Raw genomic sequence first — 21,972 nt, 5'->3', positions numbered from 1 at the left:
TTCATTGCTGGTCCCCTTGGGTGATAATGGCGAAGGTTGATGTGATTTCCTGGAATGTGCGGGGTCTGAACTCTGCGGTTAAACGCTCCTTGGTTTTTACCTTTCTGCGCAGGTATGCCCCGCACATTTGTGTGTTGCAGGAAACCCACCTGTTGGGATCTCGTACTCGGGGTCTCAGGCGGGCCTGGGTGGGCGCCCACTATCACTCCACGTATTCATGCTACGCCAGGGGGGTTAGCGTCCTCGTGCATCGATCCCTGCCTTTTCGGCTGCTGGAGGTTAGGACTGACCCGGCCGGGAGGTATGTGCTGCTACATGCTATCATACATTCTGTGCCCTTTTTGTTGGTGGGTCTTTACTTGCCTCCTCCGGTTGATCATGCCTTCCTCTACACTCTTATGCAATTGATTGTCTCGTATGATGTGGTTAATGTGCTTTTGCTGGGTGACTTTAACATGTCTCCCACTCCGGATCTGGATCGCCTTCACCCTCCCTCGGTCTGGTCTGACGCCTTGGCCCGTTGGATGTCCACCTTTTCTCTGGTGGATGTCTGGCGGAGCTTACACCCGTCGGATCGGGCGTTTACGTGCCACTCGGCCTCTCATCGGACTTTCTCCCGCATAGATTTGGCGCTGGCCTCTATGGAGGTTGTTAAAATGGTTGCGGCTGCCTCTATTTTGCCCCGAGGCATCTCTGACCATGCTCCCTTATTGCTTTCTCTCCGGTTGTCTGATGGGAGGCCGAGTGGAGGGTGGCGGCTGTCTAGATATTGGATATCGGAGCCCTCTATTGTGGAAGTTATGCCGGCTGAATTGTCCACTTTTTGGTCGCGCAATCTCGAGCACCCTGACCCTCTGGTCCTTTGGGATGCCTTCAAGGCCTGGTTGAGAGGAGTGTATATTACCCGTATTGCGGCAGCTCGCAGGAATTCTGTGCGGTCTCTGGAGCAGCTGGAGGCATCCCTTCGCTCAGCGGAGGAATTATATGTAGCGGCCCCTGATGCGGCCCGTTATTCATCTTTCCAACGTGCGTTGCGGGAGCTCTCGGTTTACAGGGCTGCTGCCACGGAGAAGTCCCTTCTCTCGACAGCTCAACGAATTTTTGAACATGGGGACAAAAATGGCCGTCTGTTGGCCTGGTTGTCGAGGGAACAGACTCCGGTCACGCATATAGGTCGGATCCGGTCCCCTTCGGGCGACATGGTATCTGATGTTTCTGTTGTAAATTCTTGTTTTCTAGATTATTATCGGACGCTATACACCTCTAGGGTGAACTATGCTGATGATGATTTGGAGAGTTATCTGGATGGTGTCTCCCTCCCGGAGTTGGATGCGGAGACTAGGGCACGCTTGGATAAACCCATCACCTTGGAGGAGGTTCAGATGGCGTTGTCGAGGATGCAGCCTGGCAAGGCTCCGGGCCCAGATGGTATCCCAGTAGAATTTTATTCTACGTTCCAGGAACCCCTGGCGCCTCGCCTGGTGGATCTCTTGACTAAGTTTGCGGACCTGGGTGCCTTGCCGGACTCTTTCTCCGAGGCCCTCATAGTGCTCATCCTTAAGCCTGGTAAGGACCCGGAGGACTGCTCCTCGTATCGCCCTATATCCTTACTGAACGCTGATGCCAAGCTTCTGGCCAAGGTCTTGGCCATTCGTTTGTCCTCGGTCATTGAGGACCTTGTGCATGTGGATCAGACTGGTTTTATGCCGGGGAAGGGGACGGACATTAATCTCCGTCGTCTTCACCTCAACCTTTCTGCTCCCCATCTCAATCCTGGGCAGCGGGTGGTGGCCTCTCTGGATGCGGAGAAGGCTTTTGATTCGGTCGAGTGGCCGTATCTCTGGTCGGTGCTCCGTCGCTTCGGGTTTGGTCCTCGCTTTCTGGGTTGGTTGCGCCTGCTCTATCGACGACCGTCGGCTCGGGTCCGCACGAATGGCGTCGCCTCTGCGGCCTTCCCTCTGGGCAGGGGGACGAGGCAGGGCTGCCCGCTTTCCCCCGGGCTATTTGCCCTGGCTTTGGAGCCGCTGGCGGCCCTGGTTCGCTCCTCGGAGGATGTTCGCGGTTGGAGGCTGGGCTCCCTAGAGGAGAAGGTGTCCCTCTACGCCGATGACACCTTGCTGTATCTGGCGGATGCGTCCTCGTCCCTGCAGGCCGCTCTGGCCATTTTCGAATCATTTGGCAGGTTTTCGGGGATATGTATTAATTGGTCCAAATCGGTGCTGTTCCCCCTCGATTCGGATGCGCGGGCCTTGGCGGCCCCTTCTCCTTTGATGTGGGTGGACGAATTTAAATATCTGGGGATCCGGATTACCAAAAACAGTGGCGACTATCTCTCCCGCAACGTTACCCCTATATTGGACCGTCTTCGCGACCGCTGCGCAGGTTGGGGATCTCTACCATTGAACCTACTGGGCCGTATTAATATCGTTAAGATGATTTTTTTGCCAAAATTCCTGTATGTATTTCGCCAGTCCCCGGTGTGGATCCCGGCCGGCTTTTTTCGTGACCTCGACGCTTGCGTCGGCTCCTTTTTATGGGCTGGTTCGCATCCCCGGTTGGCGCGGTCTACATTACAACTGCCAGTGTCGTCGGGGGGTTTAGCTCTTCCTCATTTTAAGCTTTACTTTTGGGCGGCAGTCCTGGTCACTGTCCATTGGTGGTTCGCAGGCTCCCGATCTAATGCAGCGACGTGCCTGGAGGCTGCTTGCTTGGGCTCCCTGGCGGGCCTCGGCAATCTGCCGTATCGGGGAGTGCGGGCATATCCGTCTCTACCACTGCCTACTAGATCTACCCTCAGGGTTTGGACGGCGGCTCGAGCGCGGTTTCTCCAACCTAATACTTGGTCCCCCTATCACCCTTTGTGGGGCAATCCCTCCCTCCCTCATCTGCGGACGCTTCCGGATCCGCAGGTCTGGGCTGACCGTGGAATTCGCAGGCTAAGGGATATTATGCCAGTTGGTGAGCTGCGCACGCTTCAGGACTTGCGTGGCTCCTTTGACCTCCCCCGTTGGATTGGGTTCCGCTATCTTCAATTGCGCCATGCGATCCGTGCCCAGTTCCCGACCACTCCAGTTTTCCAGACTGACCGCCTGGAGGATGTCCTCGCGCAGGCTGAGCTTCCCAAACCGTTATCCGTCCTTTATTCTACCCTCCTTGTTGAGGCCTCTCCGGCCCTGGAGCGCCTGTGGCGGCGTTGGTCTGCGGATATACCTGGCTTGGATAGGGAGGATTGGGACGACTGCTTGGGACGGGGCTCGAGCTCAGTTATAGCTGCCAGAGACAAGCTCATCTACACTAAATTTCTGCATAGGGTTTACTTCACTCCTTCGAGACTGCACAGAATGTATCCTGCACGTTCGGCTGACTGCCCTAAGTGTCTGCTGTCTGAGGGCTCCTACATGCACATGTTCTGGGACTGCCCGCGCGTGGCGGGGTTCTGGGGTGAGGTGTTTGAAGTTTTGAACACCCGCCTAGACCTTAGGGTTGTGTGCACCCCGGAGCTGGCGCTTCTGGACATCCCGGACCGGGTCAGGCGCTCTAAATACTCGAGGTTAATGCTATCTTTGGTACTGTATTATGCCAGGAAAGAGATAATTCTGCGGTGGGGTTCCCCCTCCCCTCCCACGCTGTCGGCGTGGAAGGTCCTGGTTAACGGGGCCCTCCCCATGTATAAACTTACCTACATTGCTAGAAATTGCCCCCGCAAATATGATAAGATTTGGCAACCATGGGTAGATAATGTAACTTGATTTCCTATTCACTGGTTGTGTATCGCATACTGATCTACTGGTTCTCTCAGGGATCTTACTTGACCTCCTTGTATCTCGCTGTCGTATCACTGTATTGTGCTCCCACTGTGCCTTGTTGTTGCCTACTCTCAATGTACTGATGTTTTGGGATTGCTACTTCCCGTTTGCTCTCATGGTGGCCATTGTCTACACACTTACTGTATACTGTTTTTACCTTGTTTTTTTTCAATAAAGAGCAACCTTGTTTGTAAAAAAAAAATGGTGGATAACCCGCTCCTCCTCACAAAAATCCATTCCCTTGATCTCCAAGTCTCTGTTCTTTCCTGGTTCTCCTCCTACCTAATGAAGAACTCTTTCAGTGTCGCCTACAACTCCCTCTCCTCCTCTTTTCACAGGGGTCCCCAAAAGCTCTGTCTTTGGAACCCTTTAATTCTATATCTTCACTTAAAGTGGAGTTCCACCCTAAAATGTAACTTCCGTCCATCTTCTTGCTCCGGGTCCCCTGGAAAACAATTGGATAATCCCAATTTTTTATTTTTTATTTTTACTTACCTTGTTTTAGAAGATAGTATACTTACCTTACTTCCTCTTCCTCTCTCGGCGGCCACGGCGAGTCGTCACTTCCTGGCTTGCAATGATTCCTGGGAGCTGAACGTCATCGCTCCCAGTAATCAATGCGCCTGCACCGGCCCCGACGTCATTTCCGGTGCAGGCGCTGTCATACCTTGCCAAATAGCTTCTGGGCATGCCCAGAAGCTGTGCAGGGATGACGCTGCAGCCCCAGAAGTGACGGCGGGGACCGAAGAAGACGGAAGAGGATGCAGAAGAGGATCGCGCTGGCTTCAAGCTGCCCACACCTGAGATGGCAGCGCTGGAGAATACATTTTCAAGGTAAATATTTCTTCTTGCAGGTAAGTGCAACCCGGGACAGTACAGAGGCTATCCATTGTGGAATGCACTAGCCCTGACTGTACGGGGGTATTTTTATGTATTTTTTTTGGTTTTAGGTGGAACTCCGCTTTAATCCCTTGGTCGCTTGATAACCTCCCTCAACTTCCAATACCATCTCTATGCTGTTGACACCCAAATCTATCTCTCTACTCACCTCACCCCTTCAGTCTCCTCTCCCATTACTAACTGACATATCAGTATGGATATCACATCACTTCCTCAGACTAAATCTTTCTAAATCTGAGCTCATAATATCCTTTCCTCCAGCTCCCACCCACATTCCCAACACCCTTACCCGCAACCTTTGCACCAAGATCACTTTTCGACTGTCATCTTTCAGTCTCTCCCCTCATGCCAGGTTGCTAGTTGTAATCCTCGACTGACTTGTTATTTCAGCCCCAAATCCAATCACTTTCCAAATCTTCACCTCCATAACATTTCCAAAATACGCCTCTTCTCCAACCAGTGAAACCACCAAGCTACTGTACTCATTCCCTCCCTTGTTATATCTCGCTTTGACCATTGCGACTCCACTCTCAGTGGTCTACCTCTACCCTCTCGCACTTTCTATTGTGAATGCTGCTGGCAGATTCATTTATCTCACTTACCGCTCAGGCTCCTCCACACCACTCTGCTGAACCTTCCACTGACTTCTGACTGCCCAGCTAAATAAAGTAGAAAATCTAAACATGCAAAGCTATTCACAATACTCTGCTCCCAGCTACATTTCTAATTTTGTCTCAAAATATCTCTTAAACTGTCCTTTTCACCCCTCCAAAGATCTTCTGCTCTCTAGCTCCCATCCAGGACTTCTCCAGAGCCTCTCCCATCCTCTGGAACACTCTACCCCAATTTGTCTTGCTATCTTGTACTCTGTCCACCTTTAGGTGATCCCTGAAAACTCATCTCCAAATAAAAAGTTTTTAAATCCTCCATCAATTCATCCTCACACAGTTATTACCTCTTGACCTAGAAACTACTGGATTTCTGGCAGATAAACAGATATATTTTTCTGTGCCTTCAGCATTTTAAAAGGAAAAAAAAAAACACGTATTGCTAAGATGTACTGCATATGTTTTTTTGTCAAGGCACACATTTTAAAGCAGATCTTCATCCTCCCCCCATCCCCCTTTTTTTAACCCCTGCCTGACGTCATCGGTAAGCACAAGCTTTTCCGGGTTCAGCCACCGGGTCTACTGATGACACTCTGCTAGGCCTGCCCCCCTCCTCCTTTACTGAATGTAGAGACAATGCCTCCTGGGAAATGTGATTTGCATATCCCAAGAGGCAAAGGGAGCACAATTGACTTCAATCGCCTAGGCCAGGAGTCTCCAACTTTTCTAAACAAGGCCCGGACTGTGGCAATTGGGAGTATTAAATGTTCCAACATCAGTGGGGAAAAAATAATGCCCCATCGTTTGTTTCAGTGGGAGTAAGTGTGCCTCATCATTGGTGCCATTGGGAGAAATTATACCCATCATTGATATTGAAATTAAAAGTTTCAAGCTACCTTGAACCTTATCGTGTAATCCTATACAAATGCAAAATGCTATATAAATGGAGGGTGCTGCTCACATACATATGCGTTCCCACACGTGAATATGATGCTTAACAACATTTATGCGGCGCGCCCTCAAATTTTGTGATCAAAGACAATTAGTGTAAAATACCCTATGTGTGAATACACATTGTTGTGGAAATTTTATTAGGACTAGTGTGGACATTTTTCAGGATGTGTTTTATTTAGATTGTCATTATGGCTTCTGTTGTCGGTTTGCTTGCAATACGCTCATTAGAGTGTGTATGAGCGAACTGGCATTGAGGAAAGACTACTGGCAGTGAAAACCTTCCCTTAGATGTGTAGACGCATTTGATCTAGATAGACATCTCCGCCGGCGAACACTCTAGGGCACGGGTCTGTTTGCCGGTAGAGATCTATGTGTATTGTGGTGCGGAGTTCAAGGATCAAGCAGCAAGGATAGGACCACCAGGGGGGGCCCCTGTATAATGTGCAGATTTGTTCGCTCGGCGGGGATATGAAGTCAATATCAATTTGATATCCATCTGCCTTTATGAAGGGATACACACTCGTGTCTTTCTACTGTGCCTGATCACCATAGCGGAAACAGCATGGCTCTTTCCTTGCAGATAGCCTCACGTCTCTGGAACAGTAGTATAATCCTATTAGGCATTGTTGTCTGAACCTTGCTGAGTGAGATTCATGCCAGTAATAGTGGCGGGAATACATGCACGAGTTTGAACAGAGCAGAGTTCGCAGTTCTACACGCTGGTTTCATGGTGTAGTGTTTGGCGTGAATTCCGCTACACGTGGGTTTTTACTGTTAACTACGGTGTGCGAATTTCCACAAACCAATGGCGAGAAGCCGTGCACACTATTCTGCTCATTCATGATCATGTACTCCCCCATTCTATTGTATATTTGAATGTATACAGGTGCGTCATTGGCTGATTCTATGTGAGTAACTTATGTTATGTGACCGTACATTTGGAACCGATTGCCTGATGTTGTATAGCCATCACTTCCTGCTGTTGTCCCTTTGATGTCCCATAAATAAACAGAGCTCAACGCTTTAGGCAGGACAGTCTATCGAGCATCCAATGCGATACCAGTCTGTGTGTCTGTATTACTGGGTACTGCTGAGCGCGCTCCATTACCTTATACAAAAGAGCTGAGTACTGTGCTTTTTAGCACAACGGGATTAATTGCGTTTGGTGTATATTAATATCCAAAAGTGCACTTATTAGCGTAGCGGAGTTACTTGCGCATCAATCGTACATTAAGATCCAAGACAACATATATACAATGCTTCACATCAAATATAAAGTGAACAATAATGTAGATTGACAATCCACATCGAATATCTGAATCTTCCATGATGGGATTTAAGTCTACAGAAACTATAAATATCAATTGGTTTATAATCTAGTCCTAAAGTGAAGTATCCATATCATTGCCTTCTCCACTGCGTGCTCAAATATTACAATATATCCACACCTTAATGCAAGTGTATCCCGCCACATTCACTCCAAAGCACTCACTTCAATGCTTGGACCTAAGCACATACATTGTTAGGTCTCACGTGCTTATGTGCCCCTGGGGTATGGGTATGCTGGTCTGTCTCTTCACATGTGTCCTTATGGGATAATACCTTCCTTGATGGTAATGAATGGCTGGTATTTGAAGGGCTCGACAAAACCCAGACGCCAGGTTGGAATAGTGACTGGAAACTGCATTCTGGCAAGTGGGCTACACCGCAGCAACGGCCTGTATTCCTACCATGTGGACCCCCACGGGACTAAGTTCAGGCTGGCCGATAATTGAGGCCGCGGCTTTGCGGCCTGATGGAGCGGGATACAGGCTCCTTTGTGCGAACCGGCTTCCTCCTCTGGTGGGTGGTGCTGTGATGAACACAGTTTGCTCTCACTGCCCGCCCACCTTTGACATCTTTCTAGTTTGACAGCTGGGGTTGAGGTTGCGGGCTTGATCAGTCACCCTTTCTCACCGCTGATGAGTGCAGGGGAAGTGCCACCTATCAGTGCCACCTCATCAGTGCTTATCAGTGCCACCTGCCTGTTCCCGTCAGTGCCACCTGCCAGTGAACATCATTGGCGCTTATCAGTGCAGCCTATCGGAGACCATCAGTGCAGCCTATCAGTGCCACCTCATCTGTGCAGCCTATCAGTGCTGCCTCATTAGTGTCGTCTATCAGTGCAGCCTATTAGTACCACCTCATCAATGCCCATCAGTGCCTATTAGTGCAGTCTATCAGCACCCATCAGTGCTGCCTATTAGTACCACCTCATCAATGCCTATCAGTGCCGCCTAATCAGTGCCCATTAGTGCAGCCCGCCAGTGCCCATTAGTGCAGCCTCATCAGCGCACATCAAAGAAGAAGAAAAATTACTTATTTGCATTTTTTTTCCTTCTAATTTTTGGTCTTTTCTTGCTTGCCACCAGGCGTGAGCATATCTTATTGCCAGATGCCATGGACATGCAGTTCTGGGCGTTGGGCAGCTGATTTAAAAAACAGGCTCCTAACTTTTTTAGCTGGCTCCTAGATTCAAAGCCAATTTATCAAGCCCTGCTTTAAAAGACCCTCAGCCTCTATTCCTCAGCTCCCAGTCTTTCAAAACAACACAGGTTGGGCTCCCATAGTGTAGTATGTCATAAAATACCAGGTTTAGTAGAAGAATTGCACTTACATTAAAACAGGTGCATTGTGCCTTTTTACAACTTAACAGGCAGCCGTGATCCAACACTCGGCGGTTGTCCTATGTATTTGATCACAAAATTTGAGGGCATGTCGCATAATTATTATTAAGCATCATTGGAATTAGTAGGAGGAATTGTGCCCCTTCATTGGTGTCAGTGGGAGGATATAAGGGCCCCAAGGGCCGGATAAAAGCAAGGAAAGGGGCCGCAGTTTGGAGACCACTGGCCTGGGCCAATGATGTGCACCTGGGGTGGCCTGAAAAAAAAGAAAATTAAATAAATAAAAAAAAACACAACTCCATTTAGGGAGAGGAGTGGTGGAAAGAATTGAAGGGTGAAGATCTGCTTTAATGCTAGAAGTATGATGGAAGAATTTTAGAGTGTATAACAATAACACTTCTTACATGCTTCACTGGCACATAGTGAACTTTGCTGTGAAGCGTGGCCTAAATTATTTTGTATTGATGTTTTTCTTCTATGAAGGGCAAAAAAACTGCATGCTGTCTGTTTAGGTGTAAAGTGAAATCTTGAAACCACTTATAAACAGAATCAATAGCTGTGCTCTTATGTCCTGTAATTCTGCTGCACTAGTCCTAAATAGACTGCTGTTCTGTCCTAAATTACAGAATGAAAGAAAAGATCCCAGCATGAGTTTTCATCTAGTTCTGCACAGCGCTGTTCAATGAAAGCAGTCCAATCTTACATACGCCACTTAAGAGAAGGAGATAACTGGAGGAAAGCAATACCTTTATCAACAAAGCTGAAGTACAGAGTTATTTTCTGTTCCCAGTCACTAGATTGGAGCTCTTGACCACTGAGTGATGTATAAGCATTTATGGCCTCTTCGGTGGATGAATATGTGACAAATGAATAGGGCTTGTTTGGAGGCATTATTACAGATTCTACAAATCCACATCTCTGCAGGACATCCACTAGCTGCTGTCTGCTCACTCCATTTCCCAGACCGCCATTGGCCACGACTAGACTCTATAATAAAAGGCAAAGAAATTGTGTTTTTTCATTGAAAAGAATAACTTCTAACATTTTCTTTGTTTAAAGAGAAACTGTCACTTTGTCCATTAAAGAGAAAGTAAAGTCATAATATGCTAGTATGCACCCCGTTATGTGACACTTGCCTCCAAACTAAGTTCTCATCATCCCTGCTGGAGGCCGCATCCATCTTCGCCCGTCTTCCTTCTGGGTCCACGGACTCTGGCTGTGCTACTGGACGGAGCCATGTGACGTGCATGCGCGGGAGCCACCGGTCACGGCACAGGGCTCTGAAGAAACGGCATGGGCGGCTGTTTCTTCAGAGCGCATGCGCCGATGACGGTGAGGTATAAAGTACAGTTCTCATAAAAACGGTGCAAGCTTAGGAGATATTTACAGTACCTATAGGTAAGCCTTAATACAGACTTACCTATAGGTACAAACATTAAAGGGGGGTTTACAACCATTTTAAGCACTTGGCGACTAGCCGCCGCACATATACAGCAGCAGGTCAGCTCTATTAAGCGCAACAAGGTACCTGTAAGTCGTTTCGTGTATTAGGCAGTGGGGCCTCCGGCGGAGCGTGCGCTGATTGGCCAGAGGGGGAGCCATTCAGCGGGTCCGGCGTATGCGATGTCCACCGGCGATCGCTCCCCATAGAGACAGAACGATGGTCTGCCTATGTAAACAAGGCAGACCGCCATTCTGTCACAAATGAACACAGGCATCCCTGTGTTCCCTGTGATTCAGCGTATAGAATTCACACAAGTAAAATTGGCTTCTGATTGGTTGCTGTGAGTTTATGGTCTTTTCATAACATGTTACACCCTGAATATGGGTGTAACATGTTATGAAAAGTGAACTTATCCTTTAATATACTAAAAAAAAATAAAAATAAAGCCAAACTCCAGTTAATACTTTAAGCAGTTGAAACAACAGTTTTTTCCCTGCTGGGGTAAATATTTTACATAAATATATACAGTTGTGCTCATAAGTTTACATACCCTGACAGAATTTATGATTTATTGGCCATTTTCCAAGAATATGAAATTATGAATGATAACAGAAAAACTTTTCTTTCACTCATGGTTAGTGTTTGGCTGAAAGCATTTATTATCAATCAACTGTGTTTACTCTTTAAATCATAATGACAACAGAAACTACCCAAATGACCCTGATGAAAAGTTTACATACCCTGGTGATTTTGGCCTGGTAACATTCACACTTTGACACAAAGGGGTTTGAATGGCTATTAAAAGGTAACCATCCTCACCTGTGATCGGTTTGCTTGTAATTAGTGTGTGTGTATAAAAGGTCAATGAGTTTCTCTACTCCTGACAGACCCTTGCATCTTTCATCCAGTGCTGCACTGACGTTTCTGGATTCTGAGTCATGAGGAAAGCAAAAGAATTGTCAAATGATCTGCGGGAAAAGGTAGTTGAACTGTATAAAACAGGAAAGGGATATAAAAAGATATCCAAGGAATTGAGAATGCCAATCAGCAGTATTCAAACTCTAATCAAGAAGTGGAAAATGAGGGGTTCTGTTGAAACCAAATCACAGTTAGGTAGACCAACTAAAATTTCAGCCACAACTGCCAGGAAAATTGTTCGGGATGCAAAGAAAAACACACAAATAACTTTAGGTGAAAACATGTGGTGTGGCTGTTTCACGATGCACAATAAGGAGGCACTTGAAGAAAGATGGGCTGCATGGTCGAGTCGCCAGAAGAAAGTCATTACTACGCAAATGCCACAAAGTATCCCGCTTACAATATGCCAAACAGCACAGAGACAAGCCTCAAACCTTCTGGCACAAAGTCATTTGGAGTGATGAGACCAAAATTTAGCTTTTTGGCCACAACCATAAACACTACATTTGGAGAGGAGTCAACAAGGCCTATGATAAAAGGTACACCATTCCTACTGTGAAACACAGAGGTGGATTGCTGATGTTTTGGGGATGTGTGAGCTACAAAGGCACAGGAAATTTGATCAGAATTGATGGCAAGATGAATGCAGTATGTTATCAAAAAATACTGGAGGGAAATTTACATTCATCAGCCCAGAAGCTGCGCATGGGACGTACTTGGACTTTCCAACATTACAATGATCCTAAACACAAGGCCAAGTCTATCTGCCATTGGCAGAATAAAGTGAAGGTTCTGGAGTGGCCATCTCAGTCTCCTGACCTCAATATCATTGAGCCCCTCTGGGGAGATCTCAAACATGCAGTTCATGCAAGACAGCCCAAGAATTTACAAGAACTGGAGGCTTTTTTGCCAGGAAGAATGGCAGCTTTACCATCTGAGAAGGTAAAGAGCCTCATCCACAAATACCACAAAGGACTTCAAGCTGTCATTGATGTTAAAGGGGGCAATGCACGGTATTAAGAACTGGGGTATGTAAACTTTTTGATCAGGGTCATTTGGGTAGTGTCTGTTGTGATTATGATTTAAAAAGAGTAAACACAGTTGTTTGATAATAAATGGCTTCAGCCAAACACTAACCATGAGCCCCCGTTCACATTAGGTCGCTCCGACTTCGGGGACGACCTGTGAAGTCGCGTGCAGCACGACTTGCACGGACTTCATAACATGAATGTCTATGCAAGTCGCTTCCAGGTCGCCCCGAAGTAGTACAGGACCCTTTTTCTAAGTCGGAGCGACTTGTGTCGCTCCTATTAGAACGGCTCCTCTACTACACTATGGGAGTGATGGTGCACGACTTGTCAGGCGACTTGGTCAGTCATACCAGTGTGAATGGACACTGATAGACAGAAAAGTTTTTGTGTTTTCATTCATATTCTCGAAAAAATGGCCAAGAAATCATAATTTCTGCCAGGGTATGTAAACTTATGAGCACAACTGTATATATTTCTTTTTGTACAAAGTGACACTTGGGAGAGAGTAGCACATTGTAGCGTTTTATGCCTCCTGATGATCAGCGTGTCTTTGTACAAAGTGACCTCTAAAAGTAGTATGATTTATAGTAATACTAGAAATAAAAGTGTTTATTTGTTAGGAAAAAAAATACCACTTTAATTTTTAATATTACTATAAATCATACTACTTTTAGAGGTCACTTTGTACAAAGACACACTGATCATTAGGAGGCATAAAACAAAGTGCTACTCCCTCCCAGGTATGAAGGTGGTAGCTGGTTTATTTGTCGAATACCTTAGAAGGATGGGAGACAGTCTCTATGCCTTCATGTTTCAGAAGAATATTCTTGGCCTTTGCTTGCTTTCTATGCTGCTTCTTCTCCTCTTTGCTGAGTTTTGGTTTTGTGTTATTCATGTGCTCCAATCTTTGTTCTGATGGTGAAGACTAAAAAAGAGAAAATAAAAATGCAATTAAAACAGGGCAATCGCTAATGCTTTCAGACTCATTGATTATGGAAAATCACTATACACACACAGTACAAGAAAAACTCACAGCAACCAATCAGGAGCCAGTTTTACCTGTGTGAGTTCTATACACTGAAAGCTAATTAGCTGACTAGGTTGCCACAGTTTGCAACACCTTACTGAATGTATCCCAAGTATGTGGTAAACGGTCGATATTATCCAGCTCACTGCTGAGGTTTTAGTAGGATTATATTGTCATTATTTTGCTGGTGGTATTTGATCACCACTGGGTTCATTATAAAAAAAAAAATAAAATTAAAAAAAATGTTTTTTTTCTAAAAAAATATTTTTTACTTTTGGTTATAAAAAAATAAAAAAAAACAAATTTCTTCATAAATTTAGACCAAAATGTATTCTGCTAAATGCCTTTGGTGAAAAAAAAAAAATCCCAATAGGTGTATATTGACCACTTCTGGACTGGAAGGTTTTACCCCCTTAATGACCAGGCCATTTTTTGCAATATGGCACTGCGTTATTTTAACTGACAATTGCGCAGTCATGCAACGCTATACCCAAATAAAATGTATGTCCTTTTTTCCCCACAAATAGAGGTTTCTTTTGGATGTATTTGATCACCTCTGCAGTTTTTATTTTTTGTGCTATAAACAAAAAAAAAATAGTGACAATTTTGAAAAATAAAATAAATACATATTTTTTTATTTTATTTTCTGCTAAAAAACCAAGCCATTAAAGTTTTTTTTTTTTTTTAAATCTTATTTTTTTTAATCGATTCATCAATTTAGGCCAATATGTATTCTGCTACATGTTTTTGGTAAAAAAAAATCCCAATAAGTGTATATTGATTGGTTTACGCAAAAGTTATAGCGTCTACAAAAGGATGCAATATTTTTATGGAATTTTTTTTTTTTACTAGTAATGGTGGCGATCAGCGATTTTAGTAGGACTGCGACATTGCAGGGGACAAATCCGATACCTGACACTTTTTGGGGACCAGTGACACGAATATAGTGATCAGTGATAAAAAAAAAATGCACTGTCACTGCACTAATGACACTGGCAGGGAAGGGGTTAATATCAGGGGTAATCATAGGGTTAAATTTGTCCCTAGGGGATGCTTTCTAACTGTAGGGGGGTTGCACTGATTGGGGGGAAGACAGAGATCCTGGTTCATGCTTAGCAGGAACACAAGATCTTCATCTTGTCCCCCCCCCCCTTGCAGAACAGCGATCTGCCTTGTTTACGTAGGCAGATCACCGCTCTGTCTCTCCTGGGGTGATCTCGGGTGGCTGGCGGACAACGGGTCCACCAGACCGGCTCATTGACATCCCCGCTAGCTATTCATGGTGCGATTACGCCATCTAGTGGCTACTGAAAAAAAAAAATGAACTATAGGTACGTCGTTTCGCACAATAGAGCCAAACTGCCGCTGTAAATACACGGCGGCCGGTCGGAAAGTGGTTAATTGGTTATACATGGTATATATACTGGAACTCTGTATTTATTTATTTTTTATACTAGTGATGGCGGTGATCAGCGACTTATAGCAGGACTGTGATGTGCGGCGGTCAATCTCACACTGACACTTTGTGGGAACTAACTGCCACAGACATCTCCAGTGACACTAATACAGTGATCAGTGTTAATAATATACACTGACACTGTACTAATGACACTGACTGGGAAAGGGTTAACATCTAGGGCAGGGGTGTCAAACGAAATTTTATTGTGGGCCGCATCAGCGTTAGGGTTGTCCTCAAGGGGCCAGTTGTATCTGTAAGACTATCTACTTAGATACCTAGGAGTACGCAGTGTACAGAGTGTAGAGTTCACAAGTGCGCTACATACAGATGGCAATGTTCAGGGTTGCGCTGGGTACAGACTGCAGGGTTGAGGAGTGTATGACATACAGAGTGCAAGTTTTATGGCTGCTCTACGTACAGAATGCAGAGATATGAAGTACAGGGCATGCAGAGTATAGAGTGCCCCACCCCCCCTTCCTCACATCTCATCTGCCTGGCTCTAGTACCTCCCAGCAGTGTAGGTGGCTCTGCGTCTGTCTCCCACTTACAGGAAGATCATTGGTTGGCACTTCTGTGCCCCGCCGTGAGTGCATTAAGGGTAGGCCGGGATCTGCAAGAGTCAGAGGTGGCGGAACTGAGTTCCACCACATTCCAGCTGAAAAAAGCTCTGGGTGCGAGGGCCACATGAAATGGCTTGGCGGGCCGGATTCTGCCCGCGGGCCTTGTGTTCTAGAGTGATCCAGAGGTTGTGTGCCTAACAATGTGTGCTGCTTTTTACTACAGAAAGTTTTGCAGAGAAAGGAAACAAAGCAATCATTTCCTCAGTACAGAGCCCTGTGTTGATTGGCTCTGTGGGTGGACCAGCAGGTCCCAGCCATGAATCATTGGCAGGGATCTGTTGACAAACTCCTGCTCAAATCACAACCAGGGAGTGACATACAGGTACATAGCTGTGTCTGTAGGAGCCGCCAGCAAGCCGTTTAATCTAGCCATTCACGTTGGTTGGATTTACTAGTCATTAATTGGTTCAAAGCGATGTTCATTGTTTACCATCATTATGAGAATATTTGAAGGAGCATGATGGAAAGTTTTTCTCAAATAAACTAATTTCAAGCTTTAGTTGGGAAATTATAATAATTCCAAAATCAAATGGTAAAAATTTGAAGTACTTTCAAATGACATTTGTCAAGTCATTGGAACGTAATGAGTATTTTCTGACAAATCTATGTACACAATATATGGTCAGATTTAACTATTTGTGCTCCAGAAGGTTCATGACCAGGCCATGTTTTGCGATATGGCACTGCATTACTTTCACTGACAACTGCGTAGTTTTGAGAGAAAAAAAATAATAATTTCATGAGTTTTCTCCATGACACTGCGCCATTTGGATTCCTGTGTGATCACATTACCTTGTATCTATACCGCCTGTTAACCACGAAGAGAATGTAAGTTTTCTACTTTTAATATAGTCCAACTGTAAGGGTTTTACGTTATGAAGAGGCTTTTTGTTTTCTTGGGTATTCGAGTTCCTTTATGGCTATTATAAGACCAGAGGAGGCGGTGACAACCCTTGTGAGACCGTTGCAGCATCAGTAACACCACTTCCTGTTTGAATGACTCTTTACCTAAGGTATTAAGAGTCCACACATTTTGGTAAACGCTCCTGAATCTCTATTCTGGTGATGGTCACATGAAGCCTTTCTCTCATTTGGATATGAACTTTATTTTTCACAGCACCTTTTTCCAACATTGAGGATTTCATATATTCACTTTCATGCAGTGAACTTTTGTTCAAAGATTTCTATTTTTCAGTTGCTTGTTCACTCTTAACTTTGCACATTTGCATGCACTTTAAAGATATTGCTATGCAACACCACATTTCATTAGTAGTTGCATATTACCACACATTTTTATACACATTATAGATATTATTTTGACATACATGACTGTATGTGACTTTATTTCATTAGGAGTAGTTGTATACTAGCGCAGCACCTTCGCTTTTTATTTTTAAAGACAGGGATTACTGGAACTATGTGCTGTGGTCTGATGAGACCCAAAATAAAACGTACTTGGTTCAGATGGTGTCAAGTGTGTGGCGGCAACCAGATGAGTACAAAGACAAGTGTGTCCTGCCTACTGTCAAGCATTGTGGTGGGAGTGTCATGGTCGTGGGGCTGCACGAGTGCTGAGGGAACCATGAATGGCAACATGTACTGTGACATACTGAAGCAGAGCATGATCCCTTCCCTTCAGTGACTGGGCAGCAGGGCAGTATTCCAACATGATAATGACCCCAAACACCTCTAAGACAACCACTGCCTTGCTAAAGAAGCTGAGGGTAAAGGTGATAGACAGGCCAAGCAGGTCTACAGACCTAAACCCTATTGAGAAACTGTGGGGCATCCTCAAACAGAAGGTTGAAGAGCGCAAGGTCTCTTAACTACCTCCCACCCGGCCATAGTACATATACGGCCGGGAGTCTCGTCCTTCTGAATGGACGTTCCGGAACGTCCTTCAGAAGGAGAGAGATCGCGCCGCCGCGGGCACGCGCAGCGGCGCGATCTCGATGTGCCTGTGTCCCTCGGACACAGAGCGACATCATTCGGCAGGAGGGCCCTGTGATTGGCCCTCCTGATCACATGACGGCTGTGTCCAATCACAGCCGTCATGTAATGTAAATAGAGCCGTTGTAACGGCTTCGATCTCTTCTCCTCCTGACAGATCCTGTCAGTGAGGAGAAGATCAGAGGATCGGTGCTGCTGCGGGGGTGATCAGTGAGTATTTCTAATTACTCACTGATCACAGGGGGGGTCTGTGCTGGTAATCAGAACATTGATTACCAGTGCAGCCCTGGGGGGGGGGGGGGGGGAGGGGTGCCACTAAGCCACCAGGGATGCCCACCCATGACCACCAGGGATGCCCACTATGGCCACCAGGGATGGCAAGCAGGGCTCAGAGAGCCCCCCAGTGCCCTCCCTATCAGTGTTGCCCACCAATGGCATCTATCAGTGCTGCCCACCAGTGCCATTATTGCCATCTATCAGTGCAGCCCACCAGTGCCCATTATTGCCCACCAGTGCTGCCTATCAGTGCCCATCAGTGCCCCCCATCAGTGCCACTATCAGTGCCCATCAGTGCCACCAATCAGTGCCCATCAGTGCTGCCTATCACTGCCCATCAGCGCTGCCTATCACTGCCCACCAATGCTGCATATTAGTGCTATCTATCAGTGCCACATATCAGTGCCCATCAGTGCTGCATATCAGTGCTACCTATCAGTGCCCATCAGTGCTGCATATCAGTGCCACCCCATCAGTGTCTCCTCATCAGTGCCTGTCAGTGCGGCATCATCAGTGCTCATCAGTGCAGGAAAAAACATATCTATTTACAAAATTTTATAACCTAAACAAAAAAACTTTTTTTTTTTTTTCAAACTTTTCAGTCTTTTTTTATTTGTGCACCAAAAAAGAAAAAACCTGACGGTGATCAAATACCACCAAAAGAAAGCTCTATTTGTGGGGAAAAAATGACACAAATTTGGTTTGGGTACAGCGTTGCATGACCGCGCAATTGTCATTCAAATTGCAACAGCGCTAAAAGCTGAAAATTGGTCTGGGAAGGAAGGGGGTTTAAGTGCCCTGTATTGAGGTGGTTAACATCCACCAGCTTCGTGAGGTCATCATGGAGGAGTGGAAGAGGACTCCAGTGGCAATCTGTGAAGCTCTGGTGAACTCCATGCCCAATAGGGTTAAGGTAGTGCTGGAAAATACTGGTGGCCACACAAAACATTGACAATTTTGGCCTAAGTTAGACATTTTCACTTAGGGGTGTACTCACTTTTGCTGCCAGCAGTTTAGAGATTAATGACTTTATATTGTAGCAAAGTGTCATTTCTTCAGTGTTGCCACATGAAAAGATATAAAATATTTACAAGAATGTGAGGGGTGTACTCACTTTCGTGAGATACTGTACAGTACACAACGCTGTGTCCGGACAGTGGGATGGGGACTCAATTTTGTTCCTCCTGCAACAAAATGGAGTTGGACTGAGTGCTGCTCAGCCATTCACAGGGAGTTTTGTATTTTATGAAGGATTACAAAGCTTCCTCTGATTGGATGAGGCAATGATGCAGGTGGATAATGTATCCTAAAATACAAAGCTCCCTGTGTACGGCTGAGCAACACTCCGCTGATTCAGTTTTTTGTTCCAGGAGCGGGAGTATTTCTTCTCTTAGGCTCCATGTACACGGGACGTTGTTAAAAGTCCCTTTGAATGCTGGAATTTTTAGGACGTTTGAAACGTCCGTTCAGTCGCGTTTGTACCCGCGTTTAGCGGGCGTTTAGCAGCGTTTGCGGGCGTTTGCATTTAGAAGCGTTCCTAGAGGTCATAAAAATTATTCCCCTTTGAAATGGAAAAACGCGAACGCTAAACGCGGGTCATCGCGTTCAGACGCGTTCGGACGCGTTTGAAACGCCGGGAAACACACGTTCGAACGCAAATAATTGCGTTCTAAAAACAGTCCCTGAACGCAACTGCCTGCAAATGACTGTAAACGACCTGGTGTACATGGACAGATAAGATAAAATGTAGATGGGTTCAGGGGCTTCTGAAAAAAACGCCCAACTGCTCCTAAACGGCCATTTCCAGCGTCCCGTGTACATGGAGCCTTAGGGCTGGTTCACACCACAAAAAAAAACGCAATTCTGATCAGTTTCTGCATGCTGGTGTTTAACACGATTCTGGATGCATTTCTTGATGCTTCTTTTTTTCCCTTTTTTCATTTTTAGTTTCTCCCTCTGCTGGAGTCCAGTACGTTATTGATGCATTTTACAGCATTCCAGTACAGTCCAGTGCAGGAAAAATGCAGCATGTTCTACACTTTTTTTCTGGAACTGACCACACTGGTGAACTATGCCATTGGAAACCATATAACCTACTTTCCATGCGTTTTGATGCAGAAAAAAAAATGCACTGGGCTGCATGTGGTGTAAACTGACCTGACCCTCAATCTGCAGGCTAAATTAAAGGCTAAGTTCACCTTTCAAAAAAAAAAAAAAAAAATAATAATATATGCACATCTTTTTGTAGGAAAAAAAAAAAAATGTGTATGCATTATTGTGACAGGAGCCAGCGGTGGATTGCGGGTGCAATGTCAGGCTCCTGCTACATACACTGCCTACAGCTCTCTGCTTGTACGTCTGTTTAGGCAGACAGTTCCTTAGTTGTAGGCTATGTGAATGGACTACAAGTGTGCTGACCAGCAGGCTCACAGTTCATCGATACTATAAGTCCACCTACAACAGTGGCAGACAGAACTTGTAGTTTATTCATTCACACATTCCTATTTCTTGAAAAAGAAGGGTCAACGCTGCAAATATTGACTCTTTGCATAAACTTCATGCAATTGTCACTAAAAGCCTTTGACCCTTATGAAATGCTTGCAATTATACTTCAGTACACCATAGTAACATCTGACAAAAGGCAGCAGACCTTGTGAAAATAATGTGTGTCATTCTCAAATCTTTGGCCACGGCTGTAGTTACTTTGACCCCTTTCCTGCCCAGGCCAATTTTCAGCTTTCAGCACAGTTACATTTTGACAATTACTCAGTCAAGCAACACTGTACCTAAATTCAATTTTTATCAATTTTTTTCCACACAAATATTTAATATCTGTATTTAAATAAAAAAAGACCAACAATTTGGAGAGGCTGCCCTGATAAGGATGCAATGATAGCTGGCCACACCGGCTCTAGGCTATCCAGGGGGTTTCAGGCTCCCAGGCGGCCCAGACCTGACTTGGAGCCACTGTAGGAGGAGCTTCAGGAGTACGGAGAGGGAGGCTAGAGTCCACATCGCCATGGGGACACAGAGCCGCACTTTCTGCTAGGGGCTCCTCTCCTCCACTGACCCTCTTCTCACAAACCTTCCTACTTCCCCTAACCCGCTCTTCACAGTCCCGCCTCTATCCTCCTTCAACCTGGTGCCCTTTCCCAACCTCATGCACACCTGCGGAATAGGGACACCTGCCAGCCAGCCAGCCAGCCAGCTGCCCAGGAATGACAGGACTGTTCCAGCACACCAGGCGCCAGTATGCTATTTCTAGTCGCCATGGTGACCTGGTGTCTGGCATTTGTCAAGCCCTATTTTAACACATGCTGACATGCATACGCAGCATTATGGTGTGAATAGGACACATAGGAAATTACGGTTTTTTCAAATGTCGTTCTGTTGATCTGTGTTTTACAGCTGCGCTAATAAGCAAATCAACACACTGATGTGAATTGGCCCTTTCAGATGAAGCAGTATCATAAGCTGTGCTGGAAGAAGCCGGTTTACAGAAAACTAACAATGATTTGGCCGTTATCAGATGGATTAAGCTGACCGTTTATCTTAAAAAGCTTGTTATCCAGAATAAATGTCCCTAAAGTGCATCTACACGCATAACCATGCATTGCGAAAACGCAATAGTGTACATTCAGCCTACAAACTCAGGAGTGCAAGTATTTAAAATTCAAAGACACAGAATGCCATTAACACAGCCCAAACAGGTCATAAAAAGTAGTTTTATTTTTCAACATATTAACAGTTCAAGAATTACATGCATTTAAACAAACCTTTAATTGAGGAGTACAGACAATGCTCATTTGGCAGTTTTCCTGTGAATCACAGACCTGTTTTTAGCAGACAGCAGGCTAAAGCCCACTGACGTCACAGCGGGTCAAGGCTCAGGAAAGATTGCGACCATATAATCTGGATCTGCCCACATGCCTGGACAGCCACTCATCTAAGAAAGCCGCTGAGAGCCTAAGCCGGCTACTCCTGCCACGAGTACAGCCCTGCAACGTGCACAGTCAGAGCAGAGAGCTTGTGACTGACTCTTATTAGGGGGTCACCGAGAACCGAGTGATCCAAGGGGTTTGATCGCTCTGCTCTTCACCTTACAGGTGGCGGGGGACAGATGCTGCATCTACCTAGGTAAATATGATTTTAAAAATTCCCATACCTCTTATAAATATGAACTCTCGGCAAGCTAAAACTAAACACAAATTAAATACAAAATATGTCAACTGTTTCAACAGCGAAAGGTTTTTAAGGATTTACTTCTGCAGCTTTTGCTCTACATTTAGCAGTTTGCTGGCTGGTACAAACTG

At 45.6% G+C, this 21,972-nt stretch overlaps 1 protein-coding gene across 1 annotated transcript in view; it reads right to left on the bottom strand.

Moving 5' to 3' along the window:
- ALKBH8 (alkB homolog 8, tRNA methyltransferase) overlaps positions 1-21,972 on the bottom strand; it is a 113,004-nt gene that overhangs the window by 76,450 nt on the left and 14,582 nt on the right. Inside the window, exons 2-3 of the mRNA XM_082245351.1 lie at positions 13,103-13,252; positions 9,681-9,921 (exon numbers count right to left, since the gene is read on the bottom strand). Coding sequence (XP_082101477.1) covers positions 9,681-9,921; positions 13,103-13,252 — 391 coding nt within the window. The remainder of the gene's footprint in view (positions 1-9,680; positions 9,922-13,102; positions 13,253-21,972) is intronic.

The sequence above is a fragment of the Pelophylax lessonae genome, assembly GCF_965119305.1.
Source record: "Pelophylax lessonae genome assembly, chromosome: 2".
Taxonomy (NCBI): domain Eukaryota; kingdom Metazoa; phylum Chordata; class Amphibia; order Anura; family Ranidae; genus Pelophylax; species Pelophylax lessonae.
This window is presented reverse-complemented; position numbering and strand designations above follow the sequence as displayed.